We start from the raw sequence: 15,411 nt of genomic DNA, 5'->3' as shown, positions 1-15,411 counted from the left end.
TAATGAACAATGATTACTAATGATATGAAGAAATAGTCTGTCAATATTATTGACAGCAATTATTATGATAGATTCCAATAGCTCGATAATGATGATCTACTTGATCATCTGAGCAATTGATGATCATGTCATAGGAAGTGGAGTGCAAAGGCATCACTATTTTTATTATAATTAATTAATAATTCTGAGATTATGAGATTGGATCTAAACCTATAAAAAGGCATGACATTTTGGTACATCTAAAATATTGTTTATCTAAAATATTAATATATATTTATTTAGTTACTGTCAGAATGGTAAAAGCTTTAAGCTTATGATGAGAGTAGATATACGTTAAATAGACATCTTGACCTATTACTGAGGTCAGTGAGTGGCAACTCGCTCATCCTCTTGTAACAGAGTAGTCTATATAACATAAATAGTTTTATATATCGGAACTGAAAATTTGTTCCTTTTATATATTAGAGAAATCGATACATTCACCTTGTACGAAAAATAGCAATAGTGGCATAAACTTTATCCTCGAGTATCCAGGTTAAAGTCACAACATACCACCCTACTTGGTAAATTCTCGATTTATGGATTAGCCTTTTCAAAACTGGAAACTTTTCGTCCAAATTTTGATTCCAACCTAGATATGTAAAACTATCCCTACCACCCGAATTAAGAATTGACGTGATGGTGACAGATATAAAAATCAGTCTAGATGAAAGCTAATGATAGAGTGTGGTTGAGTTCAAGCCCAGGTGCTGACAATTTTACCACCCGACCCTTCTTGAATAGTACTCAACCGGTTAGCGCCGGAACGATGGACTGAAAGTAGAATAGTAGTGGATTGTAATTGTGAAACTATAATTATAGTTGATAATGTAGAAATTTTAGGCATTTGCAGTAGCCTCAGTAAAAAGAAATTCGATCTTGTGACTATAAAGTACACCTTCATGTGTAGTTTAGTCAGATTTAGTATCGGCAACGCTGCAGAAATGATACAATAGCAGTTAAGATATAACAGTCTGTGTGCATGACTAACCTGAATCAGTGAGTAATGACTTATTGTTGGCTCGATATCTGGCTCTCTTGGCCTACGTAAGATATTCGGGAAGATTGTCAGCAATAATGACTTGTCTATTACTATAATTTTAAGTCGTATTTAATAATAGCGGTGTCTGCGTAGGTATGAGGGAGGATTTATGCCGCATGCTCATCTTGTAAACCCTGGTTTGCGAATATGAATAAGGTGTGAGTGTAGGTCTTACCTTCTGCCTCTTGCTCATCTTGGGAACCTTGGTGAATATCATGCCTAAGGTACGAGGATAGGTCTTATCGTCTGCCTTCTCTCGGGTTTGTACCTGGCTGAATTTATCGCTTGGGTGTGAGAGGGTCTTATTTACCGTGTGCCTCAGTTTGTAATAAACCTATCTGTTGTCCTGCTCATTAGTAATAGTTATACGCTTTTTAACAGGTTTTTCCATAGTCATTGGCACAATCAGTAACTCGAATTCGCTACGAGCGATCGATTAATTGTTATTTAAGTTCTCATTTGGCGCAAAAATACTGAAAGGCTTGGTCTAGAATAGAAGTCGAATATAGTTATCCAGGAACTTGATTAATCTGTAATTTCAAAGACATCACGCATTTCATCATGAAACAAAGAAATCGCACTATGTGGATATCATCTAATCGTGGCAAAAATCAATTAAGATATGCCTAACGGGAGGAGTATGATATCCGTTGAAAGGTATGTAAATTAGTAACAATACCAGACAATACATAAGTAGTACTAACTTAGTACTCAAATAGTACCACCCTAACGAATATACTCTTGTAGAATATATAGCTTAGCTCTTAGGTGTCCATCGTCTCAGATCGTTGGGTACCTAGCTTCCTGCAAAGAAGAAGAAACCGATTATACGCTACCATGTCAGAATGGTAAAAGCTTTAAGCTTATGATGAGAGTAGATATACGTTAAATAGACATCTTGACCTATTACTGAGGTCAGTGAGTGGCAACTCGCTCATCCTCTTGTAACAGAGTAGTCTATATAACATAAATAGTTTTATATATCGGAACTGAAAATTTGTTCCTTTTATATATTAGAGAAATCGATACATTCACCTTGTACGAAAAATAGCAATAGTGGCATAAACTTTATCCTCGAGTATCCAGGTTAAAGTCACAACAGTTACATTTATAAGACACTACGGAGAAATAAATATAAATATTATTGTAGAGAATCAGAGGGTTGTGGATTCTTTACAGAATCATTAATAGTAGTTGATTGTTTAGTTGTTTGCAAGGACATTTTTAATTAGATGATATTGATCCGGTGTATTAAAGTATAAAATATACACATGGGAATATAGTACATATGATAAGTGTCAATTAAGATCTTATCAGTCTTTATATACAATGTTTAGATATTATTCACACGTCAGAAGTAAATACTTTCGTATTAGAAACATTTCTTTATCCCTTATTAATAATGATGTTTCATATAATTCTTCACCCTTATTAATATTGAATTAATGAGTATGACTTTACGTCATCTCATAATTTCTGACAATTATATTAAAAGCATCTTGTATCAATCACCAAAATGAATCAATCAGATATTACTTTTACATATGAACAATCCCTTGTGTCTTATCTTTCCTAATTGTGACGCTTATTTTATTATTACCCGGACTTAACAAATTATTACAATTGCAATTTAACTAGTTCAAAAAGAAAGTGCATTTAAAAGCTCGTATGGCGCAGTGGTAGCGCAGCAGATTGCAAATCTGTTGGTCCTTAGTTCGATCCTGAGTGCGAGCTTTTGTTTTTTGAATGTTGTTATGCCTTTTAGTTGAGTAGCATAGCAGACTCTTGAGCTGCATCTCATGGTATTTTATCTAATTTTAGGTTATTAATTGGAATACAATTGAAATATTTTTTTGGTAGGAAGATAACGGGGCTATAGAACCTTTCGCAATTATACGCTAGAACAAGGATTTAAGAGTATGTTTTGCTCAGGTAAAGATTTATTAATATCTTTAACTCTATACTAATAAAGCCAATTAACTTGATTACTTTAAACAGAAAGAGTACTAGCCATGATTGCTAATATATTTTCCTATTAACTCATGTATAAATTTTTGTCATTAAGTTAAGATAACAAAAAGAGGACAAACGATGAATTAAACTTTCAGATTCACTTTTAATTGTAATATACCCATTATCCAAATAGGAAAACAAATCAGAAATCTTATTGTTCCCTAGACAATGGCCCAAACTCTCCTCCTCCAAAACTTTCAGTAATGACAAAATTGAGGTCTTGCATCCTCACAGATTTCAATTACTCTACGTACCATAAAGTTGCAACCTTAATAAACTAGCCCTCATACCTGGTTAAAAGAACATCGTCGTTGCGTGTCTCTGACAGTTAGAAATAGATCATTATTCTCACTTCATTCATACTCCCTGGCATTATCACAGAATTGTAATATAGTTGTATTGTAATTGTCTGGTAATCTTTGTACGTACATACAAAACGCGATACACGAAATAATTAAATTATTTTATTAACGTGACATGAAAAAAAAATACGCGTAAAGAGAATTGGTTAGGTTTAGATCTCGGTAGAACTTTGTCATGGACAAGAAACTGTTTAAGATACGTTTAATGTAGTGAATTTCTTGTATAATATTCTTAGTGTCACCAAAAAATGTAAATTTTATAGGGTTACTAACGAATTGAGATGGATAGGATATTCCAAAATTTTCTTGATTAAGAATTATAAGCTCTTTAACGTGTAATTGGTATACCCTCTCATTCGCGTTTAATTATATACAGTATTATCCAAATTTGTATCTAATATGATCTGTAAGAACAAGTTTACTTCGAGTGCTCCCTTTCAGTCTGTCTTGAAAATTAAATATTTTTTAGGAGTCCTGCCTACCTTTTCACTAAAATCATACTTGTAAGAATTTACTTTTATATATATATATACATATATATACATTGACTGGTATAGTAACTACCATTCATTCTCATACTTGACAATTGCAACTTGTATATCTCATACTCAAAACAGTATTGATAGAAGGAAAGCCAATTTCCACTTTATAGAATTAATTAAAAGAGTAAGTGCTACTATAATAGATATATTAAAATTATCAATAATGGCAAAACAAACCACGTCTAATCCAGTCCATCAAATTACCATAGGTCAAGAAAACTCAAACGACCAAAAGATAATATTCGAATGTAGAAAACAAAAGTCATTGACTTATCCTATTTCATTCTCTGCGAAGCAAATGAAAATGGGTAGAAATATATTACATTCATCACCTCCTGCTATTTCAATTAAAAGCTTAACTCCTTCTTCAATGGATTTCAAAGAAAATATGGATCAATTTGAAAAGTCAAACACAGAGCTTCTTTCTAAAGTACGAAAGGACAGCATTATAAATAATTCAATTATTTGTTCAGCAAAAAGAAGATCAGATTGTGATATAGAAGAAGAGAGAACACAAATTAAAAAATTCAAAACATCAAGTTTAATCGATCCTTCACCATTAATAAACACGATATTTTCCAGTAAGGATGATATTAAAATGGTAACAGAATATGCTGATGACATTTTTGAATACTTACGTGAACGTGAAACTGATAATTTACCAACTCATAATTATTTAATAGATGAAACATCTGAATATCATGTCCGTCCGGCAATGAGAGCTGTTCTTATAGATTGGTTAGTAGAAGTTCATCATAAATTCCAATATACTACTGAAACATTACTATTAGCTATAAACATGATGGATAGATTCCTTTCACAAAACAAAGTTACTGTCAATAAACTTCAATTATTGGCAATCACATCATTATTCGTGGCGGCTAAATTTGAAGAAGTTAAATTGCCTAAGATAACTGATTATGCATATTTAACTGATGGTGCAGCCTCTAAAGAAGATATCAAGCAAGCTGAAATGTACCTATTTAAGTGCTTGAATTTTGATATCAGTTCAGCAAATGCAGTCAACTTCATGAGAAGATGTTCTAAAAATGTTTCACATGATCCTGAACTAGAGAGAATGGGAAAATTCTTAGTTGAATTAGCTACATGTTCACCAAGATTTATTGACGTCAAACCATCATTAACTGGTGGTATGTCAATGTATATTGCACGTAAAGTTCATTCTGAGGAAAATCCTATGGATTTTGAAAATGTACCAAGTCTAAATAACAATGTTGATTCCATAAAGGATGCGACATTTAAAAATTTATGCCAAGAGTTAATCAATGAAGTAGTTTCACCAACAACCCAAGTAAATTCATTAATTAATAAATTCAAACTTCAAAGTAACAATGAAGTTTATTCCAAAGTTTATTCCTGGTGCAAAAATCAAGTTTCTAACAAATTTAATAATCTATTTTAACAAAACTTGGTTATCAGAGTACCATGAAGTTGCGTCTAAATACGTAATAAGCATTTTTACGAAAATTATTTGCATTTAATCAATATATAATATTGTTTATCATTTGTAATTCTTATTATTTTTACTACAAATTTAAGAAATTAATTGTTAATTATTTATTATATCTGAATTATTGTTATTATTAGTTTGGAAATTTAAAAAGGGTACATAGAAACACTATATGATAAATGATTTAGATGTGATGGAATGCCGATTAGGAAGGTCATAATTTTTGAATTAGTACAATATACAGGGTATAAGGAAAGAATGAGAAATTAGTATTACTACTGTCATTATTAATTAATTAATTTATTCATGCAATGTCATTATATCGTAACCATTTTTCCTAACTTTTAATGCCCATTGAACTGAAATTATGGAAGCTTTCATAAATCTTCTGGATTGGTATTTTCTATGGAATTCGTCATGTACAATTGGACTAACCAAGTAATCCATCATCATCTGACATACAGGTGCCAATTGTTCTGTTGTATAGCCACCACTATAATGAATCAGGTTACCATCCCATTTACCCTTTCCCAACATTTTTCTTGATAAAAACATAGCAGCAGCTGCACATAATGAGGGAAGTATGCCAATAAATCTGAAGTCTACTAATGAAATCTCAAGCAAGAATTTTGCCAGTGTTCGCAACTGTATATCGTAGTCATCTGCTTTCGATATTCTTCTTAAGAAATTCATAGGATTTGGATAATTTAAATTAAATTCCAATGTTTTCAATATAAATTTTTCACCTTCCTTAATCTCATCTTCAGAACAAGCCCCATCTGTTTCAGAAGCAAAATGCTTTATGCTTGGTGAATAAACCTCTTCATATTTTGATGCAATAAATAAACACGATGTTCCTACAAGTTGAAGTTTATCTAGTTGAACAAGTTCTTTACATAAAAAACGGTCCATTAGATTGATAGCTAGGTATAGCGTCTCCGGTAGTAATCCAAATTTATTATGAATTTTAATCATCCAGTTAACTAAGATGTCTCGATTTTGATGAATATTTCTGTGTTTGAATAGATCTTGCTTCTGAGGTAATGTAATAACTTCCAGATGATGTAAGTAGTCAAAAATATTTGTAACATATTCACTGACCATAAATGGATCATTGGCATCTTCTGCATCTAAATCTTCCCATTCATACTCTTCTTGTCCATCTTCATTGCAAACTTTAAATTTCTTGGGCAGGTCTTGTTCAACTACGGTGGAGATCGGTCTTTTTTTATTTGCATCGACATCTAAATGATTATCCTTTTGATAGTTCACCAATTCTTCCTGTGTGCTTTGATATTCAGATTGTTTATCTTGTAAACTTGATGCTTCTTGATTGTTAGATGTAATATGTCCTGATAAATTCTTTGATACTTCATGTTCTTGTTCTTCCTCTATCGATGGTAAATTTTTTGAATTTACGACATTTGAACTTGTAGGGAAAGGATCTAGATTTTCCTTATTCTCTGTACTTAAATTTGTAATATTCTTGGATGCAATTTCTTTGATATTAAAAGAACTATTACTATTAGTTAATGAAGTACCATGTGAGGATGGATCTGGATATGTGTCCTTCTTATATTGAGGAATTTTAGAACCTTCTCTTTTTGCCAATGTAAGGGATGACTTTAGGGTTCTCACTACTGATTGTTGAGAAACGTTTTCTTGTGATAATGTAGTATTAGTGACATTATTCAATGCAGATCTCTGAATATTTCTTAGTAAACTGGTCCTTCCGTTTTGAATATTATCAATTGGATTAGAGGAAGACGACATTTAATATTCGATGATGGAATGTGATGAATTTGAATTTTATTAAATAATTAGCCAATTTTGCTATAGTGTTATTAGTGATCGATGTAATATTAGATATTAAGTATATTTTATTCAAAACTCTAAAACGACGAGAAGATGGGATGAATACAATTCCTTAATTTAACAAATTATTAACACTGGAGTAATTATAACCAAAAATAAGTCTATTGAAGATAAGTGATTATCAAATAGGAAAATTTGAATAATTTATGGTATCGAGTGTAAAACTTGTCTGTAATGGGTCAAAAGATCAGAAAATTGCAGCGTTAAAGAACAAAGGAAACAATATCTATAGTGAAATGAAACAAAAAAAAAATGAATAATTACAGGATACAATTAATTAATTAATGGAACAATATGTAGATGTGTCTGTATTTCAATTTTTTCTTTCCCCCCTGTCCACTTTGACCTAGTTAGTTTCTAAGATTTAATCAAAAATCTATGTATGAGTAGATGGCTCTGGGAACGATTAAAGATTGATCTTCAAAGATAGCTATCTCTAGGTTTGAAATCAATATTGAATATGATAAAAGGCAGATTTATTTCAGTTATTTTAAATCACAAAAATGATATATATAAAACCTGAATGAACAAAAAGACTTGATCAAAAAGCTTTCAAAAACCAAGATGCTTAAAAATCACCACCAGGCTAGCTTCTAATTCTGAAGTAATTTTTTTTTTCTTTGGATAAGTTCAATGTTTTACTACTTCGGTAAAACTTGTAAACACTAGGAACTATCAAACGTAGGGATATCAGAATATCAGCCAAGGCTATAGTATCAATTAACCAAAATAAAAACAATAATAATAACAATATTAGAAAAAAAAATGGTTCTGTATGTGCTTGTTTCACAAAATCCTAGTAGAATCTTAATTTTATAATTCAAAGCTGTGGAATAGTTAATATATATTGCTACTGAATCTATAAAACAATCCTCAAAAGAAGAAATAATTTCAATTTCAAGTTCAATTTCAATAAACTAATGCACAATAGATAATTTTTACTATTATTGCTATAAACTTCCAAGCTGCTAGAAAAACTTACAACAAAGCTGAATTAATCTCAGTTCTTCTCACAGGAACGTCTGTCCAATTGCTAATAATATTATTGTTATTGTTTTACTACTATCTGTTGCAATTCACTTAAAAAACCTCTGAGATTCACTGTCTCTGTTGCTAGTTTTAATGGTTCAGATCAAAAAGACTTTAGGTTTTCGATGCAAAAATAAGAAACATGAGAGCATTACTGTTGACATATTTCCTAACTCGGATGATCCAAAACTTGAAGATTTTTCTGTTTTAGGACACATACAGATCCTTGAATGTTTACATTTTCCCAGATCAGGTAATATCGTGTGTACAAGTTTTGCTCTATGACGTGGGTTTTGCAAAAGCAATGATCGTAGCATACGAAATCTACATATTATTCTTCCCGTTCTTCTCAGAAGGAAGACGCAAAATATCTTCCAACAATCAATTAATGTACCAAGAACTATCAATTAATTAATGTCTTTCTATCTATCTACAAAGGTTGATGTCTAATGAATTCGAAGACAAGAGTTCTCTAGTTTAAGGGGGAATGGGCATGGGAATGGGAATGGAAGCGGAAGTAGAAGTGGAAGTGAGAAGGAAGACGGTAGTTGGCGGTTTAATAATATTATTATTGAATTGCTTGAAGCAAATATGGTTTTAAGAAAGCATTCTTTGAGGTCAATCAGGATTTTGTAACGATAGAAAGCATAACGTCAGACTTAATTGCAGATAGATGTCATGTCTATTTTATTATGACATCGAAGTCGAGTGACAAGATGTTGATATATAAGATTTTGAAAACAAAAAGGCCATCTTTCTTTTTCTTTTATCTTGTGAAGTCTTGTGTGGAGATGGTTGCTTTCTCTACTGTTGATTTATTTACATTTTCTTTCTTTTTATGTAAACGTTTCAAAATGGTTTCATAAGAAATGTAGGAGTGTGTGTTAACCGGTCGTCATCCATTCCCTTCATCTTCGATTTGAATATTCGCTGCTTATGAAGACATGAGAATAAGTTCAAGTATCTACCATGCTTTCCCACCAAGGGAGCCTCTTCATTAAGACCCTTTGTCGTATATGCTTCATTCTGGTATAAACAACTTTTTTTGTTAATACCATGAGATATATCGATAACAGAAATCCAAATCAAGAAATTTGATTCTTAAAAGGGTTAGTCATATATTAATAAACAGATACAATCTTGTTTGTTTACATTTTGACAAAACAATTTTTGGATCCTTGAAATCTTACATACAGGTCGAAATTTATATCTTTATTCTTTTTGAACTTCTAGTTACATCATTTTTAAGAATTGGAAAGTTTATGTCACTCCCCCATATGTTATTAATGTACTTGGCAAATTGGAAAAACATGAGTTTGAATGACTTCAACTCAAAGTATTATTAAGTTACTTTTATCCTTTTAGATTCAGGTAAGGTATTTATTAAAGACAAAGAATGAGATAAAACAAACAGTCACATACGTATTTAGAAATAATTATCCGAAAAGGCAACTAGGACGCGGAATAAATATCAAGTGAACCAGGTACAAATATGAATTGTTGATATATTAAAAACCATTTCCATAAGAGTGATAACTTCCTGATTTTTTCTTTTAGTCTAATCCCCGATTTAGTACATTAGATCATTCTAAATTAAGCTTATACTAGAATCTTAAAAAATCTTTTCAATGAAAGGAATTGATAAAAATTACTAGCACTTCCCGGTACTTTGAACATTTTTCCCACAGAGAATAGTGTTGTACTAATTAAGTTATAAGGAAGTAAGACAATATTACATATTATGATACATTCTCCGGATTTCGGATATTTCATAAGAATATTGTATAGTAAATATCAAGAATAGTTGAAAGCTAGTTTCATAAAATGCCAGGAATTGATTGGAGCATATACATTACTATGATATCATCATAATTAAAATTGTTCCAAAAAAGCAAAAATTCAGGTATTCATTGGTAACACCTATTTATTCAGGAGAATAATACCCGATTCTTTTAACTTATTTTAGAGGTAGGAAAAATAAATATTTGTTTCTCCGTATATTTATTATCTGAAATATAAGATAAAGAATTTTGCTTCTCGAATTTCCTTCAAACCCTTCTAATATTTATTATTTCCGAATATTAAAATCCAATTTGTTATCTGCTGAAATCATAAATGAAAAATTTCTAAATTGATAACGTATTGTTCGCAACTAATTTTAAGTTTGCTGATTATTCAGATCTTGCTAGTTTTTCAGATATTTCTTCTTCCATCAATGTTCATTTGAGTCCAGAATCCCAAATATTATTAAGAATTAGACAAATGTTAAATAATTTTGTCTTTATCAAAAAACAAAATAGACAATTCAGATTTTTAGAGAATATTTTTTTAATAACAGAAACCATATATCAAGATCACAATGATCGAAAAATGAATCCTCCGATAAACCCCCAATCTTCAGAACTTTATTTAAAATCAGATTGCACCATTTAAAAATAATTTCACGAATTTTTAATTGCTTTAGAATAGGCTCTATCGAAAACCATAGCTGTTTTAATATTCTATCTAACAGAAGTCGCAGAATACTGATCTCTGAAGAAACTGATAATCCAACTACGTGAACTTTTACTAATATTTTGACAGAAAAGTAAATTATACTTGTTTTATTGATCCAGTAAAGAGTTTTCCGAAGTTAAAGCCATATCTTATTAAAGAATGAAATAAGTGTAACCAAATGGCAATCAATATGTCCCAATTCAGTTATTTGTATTTATTAATAGTGATACACTCTCGATCTTCTTTTACTAAATTATTATCCACCGTGCGAATAAAATTCCACTAAACTGGAACAGAAAATATCGATTCCCTAACCTGATTATATGACTGCTTGCTAATCATGTAGGATTATGGTATTAATACAAGTAATACCTTGTTCAATGATAATTATAAGCTCAATAAACTGTTGATAATTTAAAGTCAAATCTTGTGTTTGCTTCCAAGCGCTCAAGAACTTGACATTCAATCAAATGCTTTAACCAAAACAAAATCATTGTAACATGAATATAGGAAGAAGACAGAGTTAATACAAAGGTTACCATACAAGGAAAGTAAAGCACTGGTTTGTATCATTCCTTACTAGAAAACTAATATAAATTAAAAATCTGTTCAACTTGATTGTGTCATTATATATTAGTATGATACTGATAGTATTCACCAACCTTGGAGATAGTTCAACACTTCTTCAATCAAAGAAGATATTATCTACTAAAAAAAGAACTAAAGCTGTCCCTAGTTTCTCATTTTTTGTGACTTTATGGTGATCAATGAATGAATAGTTATATTGTATTATTCCGATGTTACTTCGTGTGAACCTCGATAGCGGACATTTTTTCATATTATCATATTATCAACAATATTATAAAAAGAGATGACGGTATATTATTGTATATTATACAGTATGCTAAAATATATCTAAAGAGGACATACATAGAAAATTAATTAATTAGTTGTATATTTAATTTACCATACAGATATCCACCACAAGATTCCCTTGAATAAACATAGACCCGTCTTCATTCTAACTGTTGTAACCCATACCATAAAAAGAGAGTATATCTTTAGAACTCTTGAGAATTCAAGTCACGTGATATAGCGTGCCTATTACCTTAAGAATGTCCCCTCTGGAGAAATACGAATCAGGTAAACTATCAAGATACCAATAAATTCACCGAAAATGAATAATATTTTTTCTTTTTTCTTAATTTTTTAACAAATCCGTTGCGGTATTTGTTTCGCGGCAACATGAATATGTCACGTGAATTTGATTTTTAGTCAGTCCTTTTCATCTTCAATTGAAATAAAGGCTTATAAGACTAACTTTTGTCGCAAACTTTAAAAGCAGGACAGTTTCTATAAATATATATATAAGATCAGATATATACAAGCTTATTACTAGATATCAGCCGTAAGTCTACCACCGTATGACTATTAAGGTTTTGAGCTTTTCGCCAGTTTACCGTTTGCTGTAATAGCCAATATTTTTATAAAATATAGATAAAGTTTGGGAAGTTGCTTATAGTGTAATTTGATTACTCATTCCTTTACCCATTATCGGAGATTTGAAGTTAAGCGTAAGATTAAGGAAAATTCTTTTGTTTCCAGGGAATTTGGATAAGCATAATATTTGGAATTTGGGAAATGTTATTATCCCAATGGCTTTTAACCACCTGCATACTGATATCCAGTTATGTTCAAGCCGCTGATCAATTCAAGCCAAAAGTTGTAAGAACTGAATCAAGAGATTGGTTTGCTATATATCCATTTGATGATAGTACAGTACTTTTAAAGAATGAGGATACTTTATTGTCTATATCCGATAATAATGGTGAAACATGGAGAGCAGTAGAGGGTATTAATGACGCCATGTGGTGTTATGTTGATAAACAATACCCCAAAACTAGAGCTTTTGTAAGCTCAAAAGTTGGTAATAAGATTTATATGACTGAAGATCAAGGGAAAACTTGGACTACTGTAAAAATAAATGCAAAAGAATATTCAAATGGCGGTAAATCTGAGTTAAACTGTGACCTGGTTTCTCATCCAACTAAACCAGAAATACTCTTAGCAGAATGCTATGTTTGTGATTATGACCAGGGACAATCTAGTGAAAACATCACAAAGAGATCTATATCATCTCTATTAGATAATGTTTTAAACAGCATTACTAGAGATCCAACTTGTCGTGATGAGGTTTTCATAAGTACGAACTCAGGCAAGGATTTTACAAAATTGAATATTGATTTGAAAGAATCTGAGGAAAGCAACCTATTATTTACGGAACTGGATTGTGAGTTTGCCATAGCAACTAAGCAATCTAAAAATATCGATGAAGATTCCACTATATATTGTATCAGGAAACATTTCTATGGTCATGAATCTAATGATGAAAACGAAACGAGGTATTTGGTATCTAGTTTTGTAAAGACATCTAATTGGGGAAAAACATTCGAAGAACTTCCAGAGCTTAAAGGTTATTTAGTTAATTATTTTGAAGCTTTCGATTCTCAACTTTTAGTTATAACTCAAGATGATGCATACAATAGACATTCGACACAGAAAGTCTGGATATCAAAAGATTTCAAAACCTTTAAAGAAGCACATATTCCAACGCAATTAAGATTTATGATAAATGGCTTAATCTCTGAAGACTCAGTTGGTAGACTAACTATGCCAATTTTGAGATCAATTCATGATAAAAAGGATTCAAGTGATAAAAATGAAGATAACAAAAAAATGCACCATACTGGCAACATCGTCTCAGATATTTTAATATCTGACTCAAGAGGTACAAAATTCACGTTCGTTGAATGGATGAATAGTGATGACATATTTTCGAGAGAAATAAGTTCTTTCAAGTCTTTAAAAGGAACCCTTTTTGGATATACACAAGAATATCCCAATTATGGAAACGAAGGATCGGACTTTAAAGTGAGACTTAAATCCAAGGTTTCTGTTGATAACGGCAATACATGGTCCAATTTGAAGATTGTTGACCCAGAGAATAAGTCTAAATATTCATGTAATATCGACATTCCTGAGAGCTGTTCTTTGAATATTATGTCGATGTTTGGCAATACCAAGTTTATGACCGCTGGTATTATGATGGTCAATGGTGCTGTTTCCGATGGAGGTCGTTCATCTTGGAGCGAACTAAATACCTTCATATCTAGAGATGGTGGTCTCACTTGGAAATTAGCTTTTGAATTCCAAACCATAACTGCATTTGGTGATTATGGGAATGTTATTGTTGCTGTTCCATATGATCCTGAGAGTGACGACGACTCACAATCTGAATTTTACTATTCGCTTGATCAAGGTACAACATGGACTGAATATCAGTTAGAAAAAACAATTCTCCCAATGCAACTAATTAGCACTACGCCAGATGGATCTGGCCTGACATTTATCTTAAATGGTTTAAATATGGATAGCTCTGGTGGAAGTAGATGGCGCTGGAATGACAAAAAGGAGACGAATTTTGTCTATTCATTAGATTTTTCTGATGCTTTTGAAGGAAAAGCTTGTGTAGATAGTGACTTAGAAAAGTGGTATATTGCCGGTGGAAATTGTATCAATGGTGCTAAATATAGCTTTGACAGAAGAAAGGCTGATTCCAAATGTTTAATGAGAAAGCTTTATGAGGATCTGGCATATACAGAAGAAATTTGCGAAAAATGTTCTGATGATGACTATGAATGCTCGTACGAATTTGTTAAAGATAGCAGTGGAAAATGTGTTGCTGATTTTGAATTATTGAGTTTATCTGGCTCCTGTGCTAAAGCTAAAAATGGAAAAATAAGTCTAAAGCCAAAACAGCGCATTGTCAATACTCTATGTAAGGTTGATATGAAAATTGAAGACGTTTTAGTCCCATGTACTGAAGTTGATTCCCCAGAAAACCCAGATAATATTATAACTGTATCTGAAAACAAGTTTGACAGTGCTTTACTGACCTACAAATACTTCGATACGGCTTCTGATGAATCCTTATTAATGATGACATTGGATAATGAAGTCTATGTATCTCATGACGGTGGTAAGAATATAAAGAAGGTAAATACTAATAGAGAGAAAATAGTTGAAATTGTGTTCAATCCTTTCTACAGTAAAGATGCATATTTGTTTGGTAGAGATGGAGGTTTATATATAACTCACGATCGAGGACAAACCTTTACTAAATCCCAATTACCCGAGACTAGACAATTGGGTTTAAAGTTGGAATTCCACGCTACAAAACAAAACACTTTTATTTACTATGGTGGTAAGGATTGCGATTCAATGTTTAGTGAAAAATGTCATGCAGTAGCATATATAACAACAGATGGAGGTGAAACCTTCTCAGAAATGCTAAATAACGGGATCCACTGCAAATTTTCTGGATCTACATTCAAAGATCCATATAATGAAGATCAAATTATTTGTCAAATATTAGATTCAAGTAATGGTAAAAAGAAATTAGTATCATCTACTAACTTCTTCAAGTCTGATTCACAGACTGAAACTCTTTTTGAAGAGGTAATTGGCTTCATGTCAACCGGA

General features: G+C 31.5%; 3 protein-coding genes and 1 non-coding gene across 4 annotated transcripts; 3 read left to right on the top strand and 1 right to left on the bottom strand.

The window, feature by feature from the left end:
* Positions 1-2,743: 2,743 nt before the first annotated feature.
* Positions 2,744-2,815, top strand: Kpol_1006trna1. Its single transcript has one exon. It is a non-coding gene; the product is annotated as a tRNA-Cys (tRNA).
* A 1,346-nt stretch (positions 2,816-4,161) lies between these two features.
* On the top strand, positions 4,162-5,421 carry Kpol_1006p3 (uncharacterized protein; the record flags this gene model as incomplete). The annotated part of the gene is made up of 1 exon (XM_001643415.1): positions 4,162-5,421. The coding sequence occupies one exon, from the start codon at positions 4,162-4,164 to the stop codon at positions 5,419-5,421; it is 1,260 nt and encodes a 419-aa protein (XP_001643465.1).
* A 348-nt stretch (positions 5,422-5,769) lies between these two features.
* CLB2 (B-type cyclin CLB2) lies at positions 5,770-7,242 on the bottom strand (the record flags this gene model as incomplete). Its single annotated transcript, XM_001643414.1, has 1 exon — positions 5,770-7,242. One exon carries the CDS (start codon positions 7,240-7,242, stop codon positions 5,770-5,772), a length of 1,473 nt encoding a protein of 490 aa, XP_001643464.1.
* Positions 7,243-12,510: 5,268 nt separating this feature from the next.
* On the top strand, positions 12,511-15,411 carry Kpol_1006p1 (uncharacterized protein; the record flags this gene model as incomplete). The annotated part of the gene is made up of 1 exon (XM_001643413.1): positions 12,511-15,411. A coding segment is annotated over one exon (2,901 nt), but the record flags the coding sequence as incomplete, so codon positions are not given.

This window comes from Vanderwaltozyma polyspora, genomic scaffold, assembly GCF_000150035.1.
Source record: "Vanderwaltozyma polyspora DSM 70294 KpolScaffold1006 genomic scaffold, whole genome shotgun sequence".
Classification (NCBI taxonomy): domain Eukaryota; kingdom Fungi; phylum Ascomycota; class Saccharomycetes; order Saccharomycetales; family Saccharomycetaceae; genus Vanderwaltozyma; species Vanderwaltozyma polyspora.
The sequence above is the reverse complement of the archived record's forward strand: the minus strand, read 5'-3'. Positions and strand labels throughout refer to the sequence as shown.